General features: G+C 26.1%; 3 protein-coding genes across 7 annotated transcripts in view; 2 read left to right on the top strand and 1 right to left on the bottom strand.

Moving 5' to 3' along the window:
* The window catches only part of ksr (kinase suppressor of ras), an 8,699-nt gene extending 8,048 nt beyond the window's left edge, over positions 1-651 (top strand). The window contains exons 15-16 of the mRNA XM_018536833.1: positions 175-304; positions 495-651. Coding sequence (XP_018392335.1) covers positions 175-304; positions 495-647 — 283 coding nt within the window. The 3' untranslated portion in view covers positions 648-651. The remainder of the gene's footprint in view (positions 1-174; positions 305-494) is intronic.
* A 1,536-nt stretch (positions 652-2,187) lies between these two features.
* LOC108771517 (lys-63-specific deubiquitinase BRCC36) lies at positions 2,188-4,931 on the bottom strand. Of its 2 annotated transcripts, none has more exons than XM_018536831.1 (7): positions 4,891-4,931; positions 3,489-3,622; positions 3,187-3,391; positions 3,002-3,090; positions 2,648-2,752; positions 2,450-2,552; positions 2,188-2,333 (listed from the first exon to the last, which is right to left on the bottom strand). In XM_018536831.1, exons 2-7 carry the CDS (start codon positions 3,600-3,602, stop codon positions 2,188-2,190), a joined length of 762 nt encoding a protein of 253 aa, XP_018392333.1. In that variant the 5' UTR covers positions 3,603-3,622; positions 4,891-4,931. The 2 variants fall into 2 exon arrangements, with proteins under 2 accessions (XP_018392333.1, XP_018392332.1); XM_018536830.1 differs by lacking the exon at positions 4,891-4,931 and adding an exon at positions 4,170-4,207.
* Positions 4,897-14,782, top strand: spin (lysolipid transporter protein spinster). Of its 4 annotated transcripts, none has more exons than XR_001940642.1 (11): positions 4,897-4,976; positions 5,078-5,320; positions 5,460-5,656; positions 5,916-6,067; positions 6,130-6,333; positions 6,637-6,771; positions 6,877-7,138; positions 7,221-7,319; positions 7,384-7,591; positions 8,632-8,836; positions 8,966-9,019. XR_001940642.1 is itself a non-coding variant. In XM_018536828.1 (11 exons), the coding sequence occupies exons 2-10, from the start codon at positions 5,122-5,124 to the stop codon at positions 10,609-10,611; spliced, it is 1,509 nt and encodes a 502-aa protein (XP_018392330.1). In that variant the 5' UTR covers positions 4,897-4,976; positions 5,078-5,121; the 3' UTR covers positions 10,612-10,651; positions 13,935-14,005. The 4 variants fall into 4 exon arrangements, 3 of the variants coding, with proteins under 3 accessions (XP_018392330.1, XP_018392329.1, XP_018392328.1); XM_018536828.1 differs by lacking the exons at positions 8,632-8,836; positions 8,966-9,019 and adding exons at positions 10,559-10,651; positions 13,935-14,005; XM_018536827.1 differs by lacking the exons at positions 8,632-8,836; positions 8,966-9,019 and adding exons at positions 9,027-9,084; positions 10,559-10,643.
* The last annotated feature ends 559 nt before the right edge of the window (positions 14,783-15,341 follow it).

Below are 15,341 nucleotides of genomic sequence, written 5' to 3'. Positions count from 1 at the left end.
AGAGAGAGAGAGAGAGAGAGAGAGAGAGAGAGAGAGAGATAATCTGGCATTAAAATATTTATTGTTAATTTTGGAACACCCTGTGTGTATATATCTAGATTTTTGTATAACATGCGTTTATATACATAAAACATAATAAGTAATAAGAGATTTTAAAAAGATACCTTTTGATAGGACTATTTGGTATGAATTATTATGTGGTGAATGGCCTTTTAGAGGTCAACCTACGGAAGCTATTATTTGGCAAGTTGGAAAAGGAATGAAACAATCTTTATCATATTTGCAAGCTTCCCGTGATGTAAAGGTACATACGAAAGTTTATAACATATTTGTGCATATTTGTACAATCGTATAATGATTTGTTTATAAATTATATACATTATTTACTGTACTAATTACTATACTATATTATACTATACTAATTACTATTTACTACAATATAATAATTCTATACATTATTTACATCATTTATGAAAATCATAAATTTTTTATAGGATATTTTAATGTATTGCTGGTCGTACCATGCAAAAAGACGTCTTGACTTTATAGAGATAATAACTCTACTCAAAAGGCTGCCTCGCAAAAAATTAGCGCGTAGTTCCTCTAATCCTACAAATTGTACTCGTTCTGCAGAATCTATGTTCTGAATACATTTAAGTTTATTTAAATGCTGTTGTTCTTATAATGTAAATATAGAATTATTGCCAATTCCTTTGTTCAAGAAAAGTAAAATAAAAGTCACTAAAAGATTCGCGCTTGTTTTTTTGCATTACTAATTTATAAAAATGTGCAAAGAATATTAATGTAATTATAAAGATGTTAAATTGTTGCGAATTAAATACATATCTTTTTTGTGAATAAGAATCATAATACTAAAGTCTCTCTTTAAGAAGAGATATGTATATATTTATTAACTTATATTTGTTAAATATATGTAAATATCTTTTGTATTAAATATATATAAAATCTACAAACATCTGTAAGTAATATAATTTTTGAAACAATTTTTATATAGGCATCATAAAGCAGGTTTTAAGAAATAACTTTCATTTTTGTAGGTAATATATTTTATTGAGAATAATAGGCGACAGACAATTTATATTCATTAAATTCTATGTTATAAATAAAATTATCAGATGAATATATATATATATTATAATTATTAAATAACAAAATAAATTAATATAATTGTTTCTTAAATCTTTTGAAAGATATTTTAGGTCAATATTTATCGCATTTTATTATGGTTTATTTTTTATGATGTCAGTTGTCTGTCTATTCTCTTGTGTTATATTTACATTGTATTGTGAGTAGCTACCATAACGAGAATTCAATCCGAAAGAGATAAATTATTAGAAATCACAGACTTATATAAGTCTGTATGTTAATATTAATTACAGTAATTTATTTTATTTTTCTTCATTCATAGCGCGTGTGAAAAATGAAAATATTTACTTGACTTAAATCCGTGTGTATTTTTATATACAATGAATATGTTTTTTACATATAATCGTGTAAGTAACAAGTGACACAAATAATAAATTATTTGTTTTACATATATGATTTTTTACTGTTATCTGAACATTTCTAAGTCTCTTCCTTTTTCCTTCTTCCATCGTTTTAAGATTTTTAGATATTGGAATGATATGGTAAGTTAAATAAATTGTTCTATAATCTATATTATTTATGATTAAGTATAAATCTTGACATTTAAGATTGTTAAATAAAATATTTTATTTTGGTAATTATTTAATATTTTATTTAATTGATACAAACATTTTAATGTAAAAAAATTTTTATTCGCTAGTCCAAATAAATGAGGAAATACAAATAATCAAAAGTATATACCTAGTACGCAAGAAAATATGTTTATTAATATATCGTATTGCTTTCGATACAATACAATTTCTCCTTATTTTAATAACACTTACAATAGTGTTATATACATATATATAATTTTTAAATGTTATTAAAATAAGCATGTTATTTCATTTTAAATACATAAACGTATATCGAATAAATTACTATCGAAAAATTATTAAATATATTAAAATATATAGCCAATTTTTTATTCAGTAAATATTTATTTTTCATCTAAAATCTTATTTTTATTACGTAAGTTTATTATTTAAGAAAAAACTAATTATTAACTTATAATTATTGATTTTGAAAAAGCACAAGTAAGTTTTAACCATTACATATTTTTTGTAATTCTTGTAATTGTCTTCGGAGATGTGTAGTTCGCAATTTATTTAACGCTATTCTTTTTTCAAACGTTTGTACCAAAGGCTTTGTAATGATATCTGTTATATGAACCAACGCACGTGTCCTGACTGCAAATAAAAATTATCTGAACTTAGATTTTTTAAATCTATATTTACTCTGGACATTAAATACTATTGTATAAATAGTATTTTTAATTTATAAATAAATTAATATATATACATACCAGCATCATTATGAATACTGGCAAGGACATCTGGATGATCTTTACAGGCTTCAGCCATATCTTCTTCTTCTTGTACCAAAATTTTTGATAAGTCTGTCATTGTCTATAACATTATTCAATTTCTGATAAAGAGTTCTTTTTTTTTTGCTTAAAATTTCTTATTAAATAAAAATTTCTTATTAAATAAAAATTTCTTACTCTTAAACATCTGTTTGAAATCTCTGGAGTATGTACTATTTCTAATGGTATCTCTGTAGCTTCACCATTGTCTGATTGAAAACAATTTAAGAAGATTTCGTGTTCCTTTAAAGTAAAAAAAAACATGACAATATTTACTTATCTGTTATAATTTATCTACATCAATAACTTTTAATTATTCCACAGACTATTCATTACATAAGATAATGCACTGAAAGTTTTATATTGATTATTGACAATATCAATTTACTATTAAATAAAATTAAATGATTTTTGTTTTTCAGCTATATAAAGACTACATCAACAGCTATGAATTTATTGATAAAGAAATTAAGATAAGGAAAATACATGTACTTTTGATTCTTTGCCCTCTGAAAATACCGAGAATATTAAGCCTACAAAACTGTGATCCATTGTTTGATAAGTAGCTTGAGTTCTGACATCTGAAAAAATAATTTGTTGTAAATAATTTAATATAAAAATTTTGAATATAAATTATATTCAAACGTTTTGACAAGAAAGGTATTTATAATACACACCAACATGTGATGGACAAACTGTAATATGCGGATGTGAATGATACCATCCAAGGACGCGCATAGGTCGATTTAATTCTACAGTTAATCGTTCAGCTTCAGTAGCAGCTTTCAGTAATTGCTCTGACGATATCTCTACTCTGTCTTTCTTCTTATCTAGACGTCGCAAAATAATAACAGCTGATATTTTTGCTACTCCACACTCAAACTAAAAGGGGGATAATTAATGCTTTGATTGCCTTGTTAATTGTATAAGAAATAATAAAGAAATATCATAAACATAAGATGTTTTAAATTCCACGTACATTACCGATAAGTAATCCCATTACTTCAAAGTTCTCTGTGGATAAAGCATGTTGTAAACATACCATGTATACATCTGTTTGCAGCTCTACCTTTTGCAATGGAGAATCGTCCATTGTTTATGAAGATATTAATCCTTTAGAAATAAAATACACGAATATAAATACATTCATAATTGATGGATTTTATAATCGCATTTAAAACATTACAAGTAACGCTCTAGTTGCTCAGATTTCTAGAATGAAAATACAGGTATAGGTCTGTTATTTGTAGTTGAACTTTTGCTTCAGTCAAAATTTGAAGGGAAGAAATTTTCTGGGAAGAAGCAAATATGCTACCAAGTATGTTTTATTTTATTGAGAGTTGCTTCTAACTTCTTAGACACAGATAGGTTTCTAAGTCTCTCTCCCAAGCACTGTTAATAAGACAATTTAAATTATATACAGACGGAATGACATAATGGTATAGTAATTTATGTATAACCTACACCACTTTTGAATTGACGCCTACGCCGGTTTGTCCAATGTTAAATTAAGTAAGTATACATGTCTTACTTCGAGTAGCATTTTTTCGTGCAGACTGATGTCATTAATGTGTTTAATTAATGTATCTAGTGCGTTACTTGCTTGGTCTTTCGAATGCTATTTTTTGTTTAGCAACCAATCGGTGAACTAGGAACTAACGATAGAATAGGCCCCCAGGTAAACAGCGTGAACCCGATAACCTGTCAAGGTGTATTGCAACCGAAGCCAAACGCGAATTCGACAAATCTCTCCTTCGTCGAGTCGATTCCCCGCATTCCTCGCTCCCCCGGTTCAATGATCTTTTCCAATCTTTTCCTCGTCTGCCTTAACCACGATCCACCTCGCTATACCTCCCTCTCTCACTGTTGACGTAACGAGGCCGATGGGGACGACGGAGCGTTGTGTGATTTGGTGTGACTCGGGATTGATTAGTGATTATATTTATATTACGAATTTATGAACAAGAGATTTCGCTAAAGTGAACATCGCGACATTGAAAAAATACCAATGGGAAATCCCTAAATCCTATATCTCTATGAGATCGTATTACGTGGGTAAAGTCAAATCGCTTTTTCCGTATGTTACGAGTCACGTCGTAAAGTACCAAAGGATCAGCTGGCGGAGATCAATTCTAGTCAATTTCGTTTGATCTACTCTGATGCCGTTTAGATTTAACAGGCTTGTGCAACACAATTATATCGCGGGCGCACGCTGCGACGGCGTTCAATACGGATTTTAACGCGCGAGAACGGAATATTTAGTGCGTGCAGTATCTATTTATACGTACGTACATATGCCGACGTGTATGTCAACATATATACGCACACCCGCGTGTATGTACACACTTCTGATTGCTCGCCACAATCCCACTTTTACTCACTTTGGAGTTTAATCAGAGGTGGTGTGATGCGCGTACTGTGACGCTCGAAGATGCTTACAAGCAGTTTTTTGTTACCGCGCGACGGGGTAAGTTGATGTATTTTGAGGTTATGTCTTGCCATAAGATAACTAGTAGTCTAAGTCGACGATATAATTTGCGAACTCATAAATTACATTAACTTTAATAGCGTGACGCGATTAACAACGACAACACTGAAGAATTTATCGCGTCATGGTAGATAATCGAGCACCCATTAATTCAGAAAATAAGTATTGTACGGTAAATGCAGATCAGGACGACCCAAGGGAAACACGCGTGAAAGAAACGATGCCTTCGGAACTGAGGTCGATCAGCGTGGCCGACTGGGTTACAGTCGCGGTCCTTTGTTTCGTAAATCTCATAAATTATATGGACCGCTTTACGATTGCTGGTAAGTCTTGCTTTGTTTTAGGAATAATTGTTGAATCAATAGATTTCTGAGAAATTTTTTTCGATTTATAAAATAATTTCCTGGATAGAGAACATAATTTCTTTCAGTTTATATAAAAATACTTAATTTTGTATTTTAGGAATATTGACTTACATCAAGCATGACTTTGATATTGGCGACGATAAGTCTGGGCTATTGCAAACAGCATTCATTTTGAGCTATATGATATTTGCACCATTATTTGGATATTTAGGAGATCGTTATAATAGAAAATTTATTATGAGTGGTGGTGTATTTTTATGGTGCCTAACAACATTTATTGGTTCTTATATGAAGGTAAGTACATTTAGAGTTTGTTTTTTTATTTTTGTACTAAACTGTATTAGAAACTTCTTTCTCACTTTTGCCAAATATCAAGCATGTATCTATTTTACTTTAAATTCTAAAAGTATACATTAATTTAGTTATATAAAACATCTTTTTTACCAGGTTATATTTAATGGAGAGATTTATTTAACATCCAATTTTATCATGTGCAAGAACATATATTAAATATAATACATATTTGATGTGTGATATTTTTAATTTATTTCAGACCTTTGGATGGTTCCTATTCTTTAGGACACTTGTTGGCATAGGAGAAGCTAGTTACTCTACAATTGCACCAACAATTATTAGTGATTTATTCATAAAAGATGTACGTTCTAAGATGCTCGCCCTATTTTACTTCGCTATTCCAGTTGGAAGGTATGTTGATTATGCGTTGCATGATTAAAATATATGTTGCTTATATGTATATATTATTTTAGTGGTTTAGGATATATCACTGGAGGTGAAACAACTCGTATTACTGGTCAGTGGCAATGGGGATTACGTATTACTCCAGTATTAGGAATTATAGCGATTCTTCTATTACTCTTTGTAGTAAGAGATCCTATCAGAGGTGAACGTGAAGGAGGTGTTCATTTGACAAGTACCACATGGTCATATGATATCAAGCAGTTATTAAAAAAGTGATTATCAATAATTTAATTTTTTTTTTTATTGAAGTTGTATGGGATTTTTTTTATTATATGGTATATAACTTAATGAATTTAATTAAGATTTAATTTTTTTTTACCAAGTTATTTTAATTATAAATAAGGACTGTATGTGTGTGCGTAATACCGCCACTATCATAATGCACAATGTTAAAAGAATGACAATTAATAGAGACAGAGTTTAAATGCAGTGACAGAATATTAAATTCAATTATATTATTTTTTTTTAATAATTTGAAATTAATATTATGTTTCTTATATTATTGACATTTTCAGTTCAAGTTTTATGCTGTCTACTGCAGGATTTACTTGCGTAGCATTTGTCACTGGTGCGTTGGCATGGTGGGCGCCAACATATTTACAATTAGGTTTCCAATTACTTCCTTATGAAGCAAAAGTTGATCCAGAGGAGTAAGTTTTTTTTTAATATTTACATATTATAGTATGTTCATTTTATTATAAAAATACATATTTATACATAATTATATAATTGTTATATGTGTTATAATGTTTCAGTGTTGCATATAAGTTTGGATTAATTGGTATGGCATCTGGTTTAATAGGTGTACCTTTAGGCTCTGCTATAGCACAAAAATTACGAACTTACTGGCAACAAGCTGATCCTCTGATATGTGCCGTCGGCCTTTTAATAAGTGCTCCTTTATTATTCTTCGCTATGATTACTGCCAATACAAATTCTACTCTTTGTTATATATTAATATTTTTCGGTCAGTTATCACTGAATTTGAATTGGGCTATTGTAGCAGACATATTACTGGTAAGGAACAATATATTAAAAAATGTATTTCTTTTTTATAATTATATTTTAATAAACTTAATTAACTTTTATTATATTGTAGTATGTAGTAATTCCCACAAGAAGGTCTACTGCAGAAGCATTCCAAATACTCATTGCACATGCTCTTGGAGATGCAGGCAGTCCTTATCTTATTGGACTTGTATGTAAAAATAAACTCACTATACTAATATCACAAAATATTAATTATTATTAATTGTTTTTAGATATCAGAAGGATTAAAGTCCAGATTTTTGTCAGATGTAGGAAGACAATCTAATATTTATGATAGTCAAAATGTAACCATTGAGTTCCATAGCCTACAATATGCAATGTTTCTTACAATGTTTGTAGAAGTATTCGGTGCTCTATTCTTCTTCCTGACAGCATTGCATATACAAAAGGACAAGGCATTAGTCGATCTTGCTATTGCGGGTAAGTAAAAGAATATATCTATTATTAGTTGAGGCAAAAATCGATGTTTATATAACGCACTGTGTTTTGCATGGTTAAAATTGAGGAATTCTTACTAATAGCTTGATGTTTGATATACATACACACATATATTATATATATTATAATATATATTATATATATATTGTTATGAACAATTATTATAAACTTGTTCTCATGTATAAAACGTATTAGTGCAAGTATAATGGCTTTTGTAAGAACATTTTTTATTCTTATTGTTAAACATTATATATACATAAATAAACATTAATATATTTGTCAACAAAATTATCGCAAGTAAATTCTATCAAAATTTCGCATACTTCAAATAAGCATGATTTCACGAAAAGTTGTATTCAATTTTTTTTGCATTTTCAAGGGTGAAGTCTGTATTTTGAAAAGATTTTGAATTTATCCTCCCATTTCTCTTATTCTCTTAAAAAATAAAGACGTTATGTCTCCAAAAAAATGCATAATTTGACACTCTACAGGATGGAATAAATTTTTTTCGCAAATATAGTAATTATCTTAAAATTGTTAAAATATAGACTTTTCCTGCAAATTAAAATAAAAGAAAGTTTGTTATGATTCTTTGCGGAGTTATGACGTATAAAATTTATCTATGCATTTTTGTCAGTTGCATTGCGTGCTTGTGTGTAGTAGAAAGAGAAATGTATCTTTGCATTTAACATTGTGTATTCCGAAGAGATGAGACGAATATATACAGTTTTAAATGCGAAGATGCATCTCTCCACCCAATACGCATACACTCACACGATGGGCAAGATCCGATTAGCAATCTTCGCGTAATGTGCGTCGTGTAATACTAATGCTGGTGGTAACTGAAAAAAATGCATAGATAACTTTGATATACCACGAAATAAAATCGTAGCAAACTTACTTTCTTTGTAATTTGCAGGGTAAGTCTATTTTATAATAACTATGGTACTTGGAAAAAAATTTATTTTACGCATTAGAGTATGTAATTTTTTTGGAAACATAATATGTTTTTATTTTTTCAGAGTCGGCAGAAGAGGAGGAAATTCTAGTAAATGCTTCTTAAGATATGGACTTTACCTTTAAGAATGCAAAAAAAAATTTAATACAACATTTTTCGCTAAGTTACATTTTTTTAAAGTTTAAGAAATTTTGATAGAATTTACTTGTAATAATTTTATTAATGAGTGTATTAAGTAAAACATCCAGTGCTCACACACATATTATCCGGTAAGTGTGATACACATATTGAGATATTGAATGATCAAGCAAATTAATATATTATGTAATAATGCTGTAATATCGTATTAATAAATAAACATATATATGTAACATATATATATTCCTTCTATAATCTAGGTCTGGTCGGAATGTGAAATAAAAATTTGTAACTAAACTAAAACATTCTATTTTTGCACAGTGCATGAATTGTTCGCAACTTTGGACTTACAAGCACAAGCTTTGGGACCAAAAAGAAGGTAGTATATCTACCTTTATTATTTATAATATCATTTAACACGATAAGCGCCATAAAACTTTTGTTTTACTACTACTGTATTGAAATATGTTTTATATATATAATATAAAAAATATATATATGACAAAAATATTTGAATATATAAATGTAATAGAACAAAGTGTGAAATAAAATATGAAATATTTTATAAAATTATAGAGATAAAATTGGAAAAAAATATTTATTTTTATTTATGCACATTTTATTTATTTATTACGTTAATTTTTTATTTTTATTGTAAAATAATTTTTTAAATAAGAAAATGGAAAAAAATATTTGTTATTTCTTAAAATTTATTAAATTTATTTTTATATAATTGCAATTGTGCTTTTTTTAATGTAAAGTTTATAAACATTACTCCGAATTTTTGAAAAATTTTATATATTTTTAACCGTGTGTGTGGCGCTTAACTTGTTAAAATTTAAGATTTTTTACATTTATGTTTTTATTATGATTGATTTTTTTATATATAGTAATCTTGAACGTTTATTATAATTTTGAATTTTTATTTTATATTCCACCAAAATATATATTATAAAAAATATAATATCCACATATATTTATAATAAATCTCTTAGATTTTATATTTTTAAAAGCATATTATTTAATCATAACTTTTTTAACAATTTCCCTATTTATCTGTATAGTATTGCTCTATTAAAAAATGGCGTTTAACGTGTTAAGGAATGCGCGAATTAATCAAAGATTATATATAATATTAAAATGTAATAATTTTATTATAACAATTGTCTTAATCCGTAAATAATATATCTAAATTTATGTATACACTGTTTATATATCTTACAAATTGATAAATAATTATTTTTTTATCCTCTATTATTAATTATTATGCATTTGTAATTTTTTATATATACAATTTTACATAATTGAATTAGTGCATTTATTCATTATTGTTTATAACGAAACTTGCAATCTTATAATTATGGTAGTAACTTTTTATAATTTATGTGTATCGGGATTATTCTATTTTAAATATGTTGAATTTATACTTATTTTCATAATTTCAACATAATATATAGGATAATTGAAACATTCCATATACATTATTATAGACATAATAAAAGCTTTATGTTCTTTGTTTCTTTAAATTTATTAGTACAAATTGTAAGCAATTACATAATGTTTTCTAAATAATAAAGCTGCATTTTGTATGAAAATTGTTTGTACTAAATCCAAAAATATGTTAATATATTGGAATTTTTTCAATACGTTACAAGTTGTGCAATGTATTTATATTTTAATATATAATACTGGATTTATATAAAATAATTAATGGTTTATTATTTTTGTTATTGAAATATTTTTCAGAACTGGGCTATATTTATCGTAAATAATATGCGTGATATAGTCACATGGTTTAGTCTGGAATGTGCATGTAGTTATTTTTATATAACATACAAACATCTTTCTTACAGACAAATATCTAGATACTAAGAATAATGGGCAAGCTGAATCAACGCATTTATAGATCATCACTGGGCCTCCTCTGATAATATGCTGTATATCTGGTACATAATTTATTTTCATGATTTTGTTATTCTTTTTTTTTGTAACTTGATTTGATAATCAATTTAATCTGGTTTTATATAAGTGGTAATGATTTTCTATTTTGTAATAGTTAATTTTTTTGTATATATAGGATGTCTCACCGTACAGTACTTCTACAATATATTCTAGAGATAAAGTAGAATAAAAATTCTAACACGCATAAATGTTGAGACCGCAATAATTTTATAAATTTATAAATTAACTTTAATTGCTTATATAAGTCAAATACTGTTTTACTTTTATAGTTTCTATTATTATTTCTGGATTGTATGTTTGGAATATTCTAAGACAAATCCTAATATAAAAATATCGAGACTACAGTTTTTAAATTACCGACTATTTTTTATGAATTATAATTCAAAAACTATTATAGTTTCGACATTTTTGTAATAGGATTTTTTATTTTACTTGACCTATAAAATACACTATAAAAGTATTGTACAGTGATTGTGAGACATTCTGTATATACTTATAAATTAAACTATGTTTTAAGAAGGGAAAACACGTATTGACATATATTTCAAAAAAGATGTCATACATATATTTATTAAATTTTATATTACACATGAACTTATTGTTATTTCTATTTGTAATTTTTATTTGCAGTTTTCTATTACTTATAACTATATTACATCTTCTTAATTCTTAAGAACTAGTGAATACTTACAAAATAATCAATATCTTTTTATATCAAAAAAATTCACATTCAATGTGTTTGTTTTTTAATTAAATTTTTGAAAATATTTAAATTTATTTAAGAAATATATGTCGGTTAATTTTATAAAGAAAAATTTGTGTTTTTTTTTACATAATTAAATTGATTATCACAATTATCATTTCATACTATTTTTTATATTGAGTTTTTTAAATCATCATTTTTTTTATATATAATTTCTACAAATACTTTCATCTTTCCTCTTTTTATGATTTATATTATATTTTTATTATATTTTATAAGGATGCATGAGAAGTTTTTAACTGAGGAATATGAAGCTTTTTTTATTATTTTTATTGTCTTGATTTCATGTTTTTCCTGTGGATGTCATAAGTGAAAATGTAATTCATGAAATAATTAAAAGTTTTTGGTACTTATTATTTAGACATTGTTAACAATTACAAAATTTATATAAGGATTTAATTAAAATAAAATGTCTTTTTTAAAGTTGAACAATATGAATAGATTATAGTTTAGGCTTGATATTCCTATATTATTAGAATTAATATTTACAAAATTGATTTTTCCAAGTATTTATTAATTGGAATAAAGAAATCATATTGTGCAAATACTTACAACAAAATTTAACATCAAACAATATGATATCATCTTTTAGACTGATGAAGCTTGCCTATAAATCTATGTGTGGAATGTAACATAACTAATAGACTTTATGTATATTTGTGGATGTATGTTATATGGACATGGTACAATAATGCATGTATGTTTTTACAGAATTAAATTGTAATTGGAATAGAGTGAACACATAATTAATTTTATTAATGCAGTTTAATTATATGATTTGGTTTGTAAATGTATAATTTTATTTGTCTAGATATATTTTTTGCTTTACAAATTTATTAATATGGATAAATATATTGAAAATTATATAAATAGGATTTCATATAATTTATATAAATAGACAGATGCATTACGCATAATTTATGCTTGGTGTTGTAGCAACAATATTATTGTTGCTTTAAATTTTTTATCACATAATAAATTTAAACATTTTTACCTGTATATAGATTATAGATGCTTGAAAGATTGCTAGAATATTGTTCATGTATATACCTTTAACTCTTCATTAATGCTCACTGATATATTAGTTGTATGTGTCTACTAATTTTTTTATTACTTCAAAAATCGTATTATACTGTTGTTACATAGGAACAAGAGTCTTTATATTTAATATTAAACATTTAAATATGTAAATGTTATTTTTTTCATAATTGGAAATATATAATTTATATGTTATATATTATACATATTATACATATTTTATAAACAATATTATATATAATAAAATATTATATATATTTTATATATGTATATACAGAGTGAATTTTGATGAATGTTTTACATGGGAGTGAGTTACCGATTTGTAACACATAAGAAAGAGTAAAATATTCATCTCTTATGGTAAAATATAAGATATTTAAAGGATGCATTCAGAATGACAACTGTTCACTAAGCGCTCAAGTGAGCGGTTGTCATTATAAATGCACACATTAAGATTCACTCCGTGTCTGTATATATACAGGCACACACATATATCATAGGAATTAAGTCCTATAAAAATATAGGAATAAAAGTGTGTGTAATATTTCTATATATTTATATGCAGAGTGGAGTAATAACTTCCATCTAAAATTTCTTCTATTTTTAGAGATATAAAAATAATTTTGAAAATTGTATAATATCAAGTAGATTACAATATAATAGTAATAATTTTTTTATAAATAGAGAGACTTTGAAAAATTTACGGTCACCTCCATTTTTTTATATGATATTAAGTAATATTTTACATAATTGATTTTTCTTATTCCGCATATAAATGTATTAGAGTTACCAAGAAGTTAATAGTTTATGAGATATTTTATACTTTATATTTTGGTACATTTTGACACGAAATACAAAATATGTCGCAAACTATTCATTTTTTTTGTAACTATATCTTTTATGCACAGAATTATGAGAAAAATTACTTGGTGTAAAAAAAACATACAGTTTCTATAATTATAAAAAATTATACAATTTGCAATATGCATTACATTTTATTTTAAACAACAATGCTTTATTTACATCAGTTGATTTATCTTATCATTTGGTGCATAAAAATGTTAAGGTGCGATTGTCAAAAAATTTATAATTTACGAGATATTTTCTATTTTATGTCAAAATGTGTCAAAATATCTCGTACTCTTGATTTTTTTGTAATTCTACTTTTATTTGCAGAATAACTATAAAAATATTATATTTAAAAAATCGTATAATACTACTATTTAAAAAATAGAGATGCTTTTGAAATCTTTGAAGCATTTCATTCAGAAAAATTATTACTAGCATATTATAACTCTCTTGACACTACACAACTTTCGTAATTAAAATATTTTCATATCTCTAAAAGTAGTGGAAATACTCTAGATGAACTTTATCCTGTATATTTAACAACAAACTTTTTCTATCTAGAATTGTATATCGTACATATAATAAGATATAATATTGATAATTGATACTGTTTTCAGGTGGAAGTCTTTCCGATTCAGTATGTATTTGCAACGACGCAGTTAACAGCGAATTACAAAACGATACAAACACTATATTGGAATTTAATAGACACGTGGAACCATCTGACTAGATTTTTGTAGGGTCTTAATACTTTTAATAAGCTACGAATATATTGTTACAAATGTACAGTATAATTTTATCAAACATAAATATTTTGTTTTTATGATATAAAATGTTTATTGATACAAGGATATGTACAGGGTCGGATTAAGGTTTTTGCCACTCCTAGGTAGTAAAATTCTTGCCGCTCCCATTTAACTGTCTAATAACCATATTGGCGTAAAGAACAAAAAAGGTCATTTAAAGGGATTGAGCAGCCTTATCTTTATTGTATGTTTATGTCTGACCAAAAAAATTGGTTATCTTTAGAACTCTTTGAAAAAAAAAAATGCCGCCCCTAAGCAATAACCTCTAATACTAATATGGTACTGGAGCTATAATATGAGCATATTGGAGCATGTGATGCAAACAAAGCTCTAGTGATCGATGAAAAATTTTCTCAATTATTCGCATGGCAAAAAATCGTTACTTTTTAGAACTTATTTTCAAAAAATGCCTCCTCTAGACTATAGTCTAGGTTAGATTCTAGTGCTAATATGGCACTATGTGTCAATAAACATTTTATTATACAGGATATTATATGCAGAATGTATATATATGCAAAGAAAGTTTTCATATAATCATATAATAGTGAAGAGTACCCTCAGAGAGATAGTCGCGTAAGTTACCACTGTTAATGTACAGTACCATAGATTTGCAAACAACGAAGCTGTTAGAGTTTGGATGAAAAAAGAGAGGTGCACAATATATATTGTACAATATTTTTAAATATTATATTTTTATAATAGCTCGTATTGCAAATTTATGTAACGTATTATCAAATCATCACATAATAGGCTCAAATTGTATAAATAATCTGTGCGATAAGGTTGTGTTAGTAAATAATTTAGATATCAAAAGGTATATATGAATATTAATTAAGTATAAATATTTGACTTAGTTTATCGGTACTTTTGTACTGTGCTTCAGCATTAAACTGAAAATACTAATATTTATTATATATGATTCTTCCAGAGACATTTTCAACAATTATTACATAAATCTAATTTTTAGTTATATATATAAAGGTTGTAACAATTATTACTATTACAGTTTGAATAAATTAGAAACATGTGTAGATTCAGATATTTGAATATAATAAGCATAATATTATTGTTTTTTCTTAAAGAAAAAAAGAATACATTTTTGTTCGTTAGAACACATTTTTGGACATTTTTAAGAAATAAAATATATATTACAATTAAAATATATAATATATAACGTTATGTTACAATATATAATAATATCAAATATAATATTATATT

Source organism: Cyphomyrmex costatus, unplaced genomic scaffold (assembly GCF_001594065.2).
Source record: "Cyphomyrmex costatus isolate MS0001 unplaced genomic scaffold, Ccosl1.0 scaffold16, whole genome shotgun sequence".
NCBI classification, from domain to species: Eukaryota; Metazoa; Arthropoda; class Insecta; order Hymenoptera; family Formicidae; genus Cyphomyrmex; species Cyphomyrmex costatus.
The sequence above is the reverse complement of the archived record's forward strand: the minus strand, read 5'-3'. Positions and strand labels throughout refer to the sequence as shown.

Excerpts from the sequence above, each read along its gene's own strand:
- LOC108771517 (XM_018536831.1), bottom strand. The coding sequence starts at position 3,602 with ATGGACGATTCTCCATTGCAAAAGGTAGAGCTGCAAACAGATGTATAC. Across the intron at positions 2,753-3,001 it reads CAGAGGGCAAAGAATCAAAA|GAACACGAAATCTTCTTAAA; the intron begins GTACATGTATTT and ends TTTACTTTAAAG. Across the intron at positions 2,553-2,647 it reads TTTCAAACAGATGTTTAAGA|ACAATGACAGACTTATCAAA; the intron begins GTAAGAAATTTT and ends ATAATGTTATAG.
- spin (XM_018536826.1), top strand. The coding sequence starts at position 5,122 with ATGGTAGATAATCGAGCACCCATTAATTCAGAAAATAAGTATTGTACG. Across the intron at positions 6,068-6,129 it reads TTCGCTATTCCAGTTGGAAG|TGGTTTAGGATATATCACTG; the intron begins GTATGTTGATTA and ends ATATTATTTTAG. Across the intron at positions 6,334-6,636 it reads ATCAAGCAGTTATTAAAAAA|TTCAAGTTTTATGCTGTCTA; the intron begins GTGATTATCAAT and ends TGACATTTTCAG.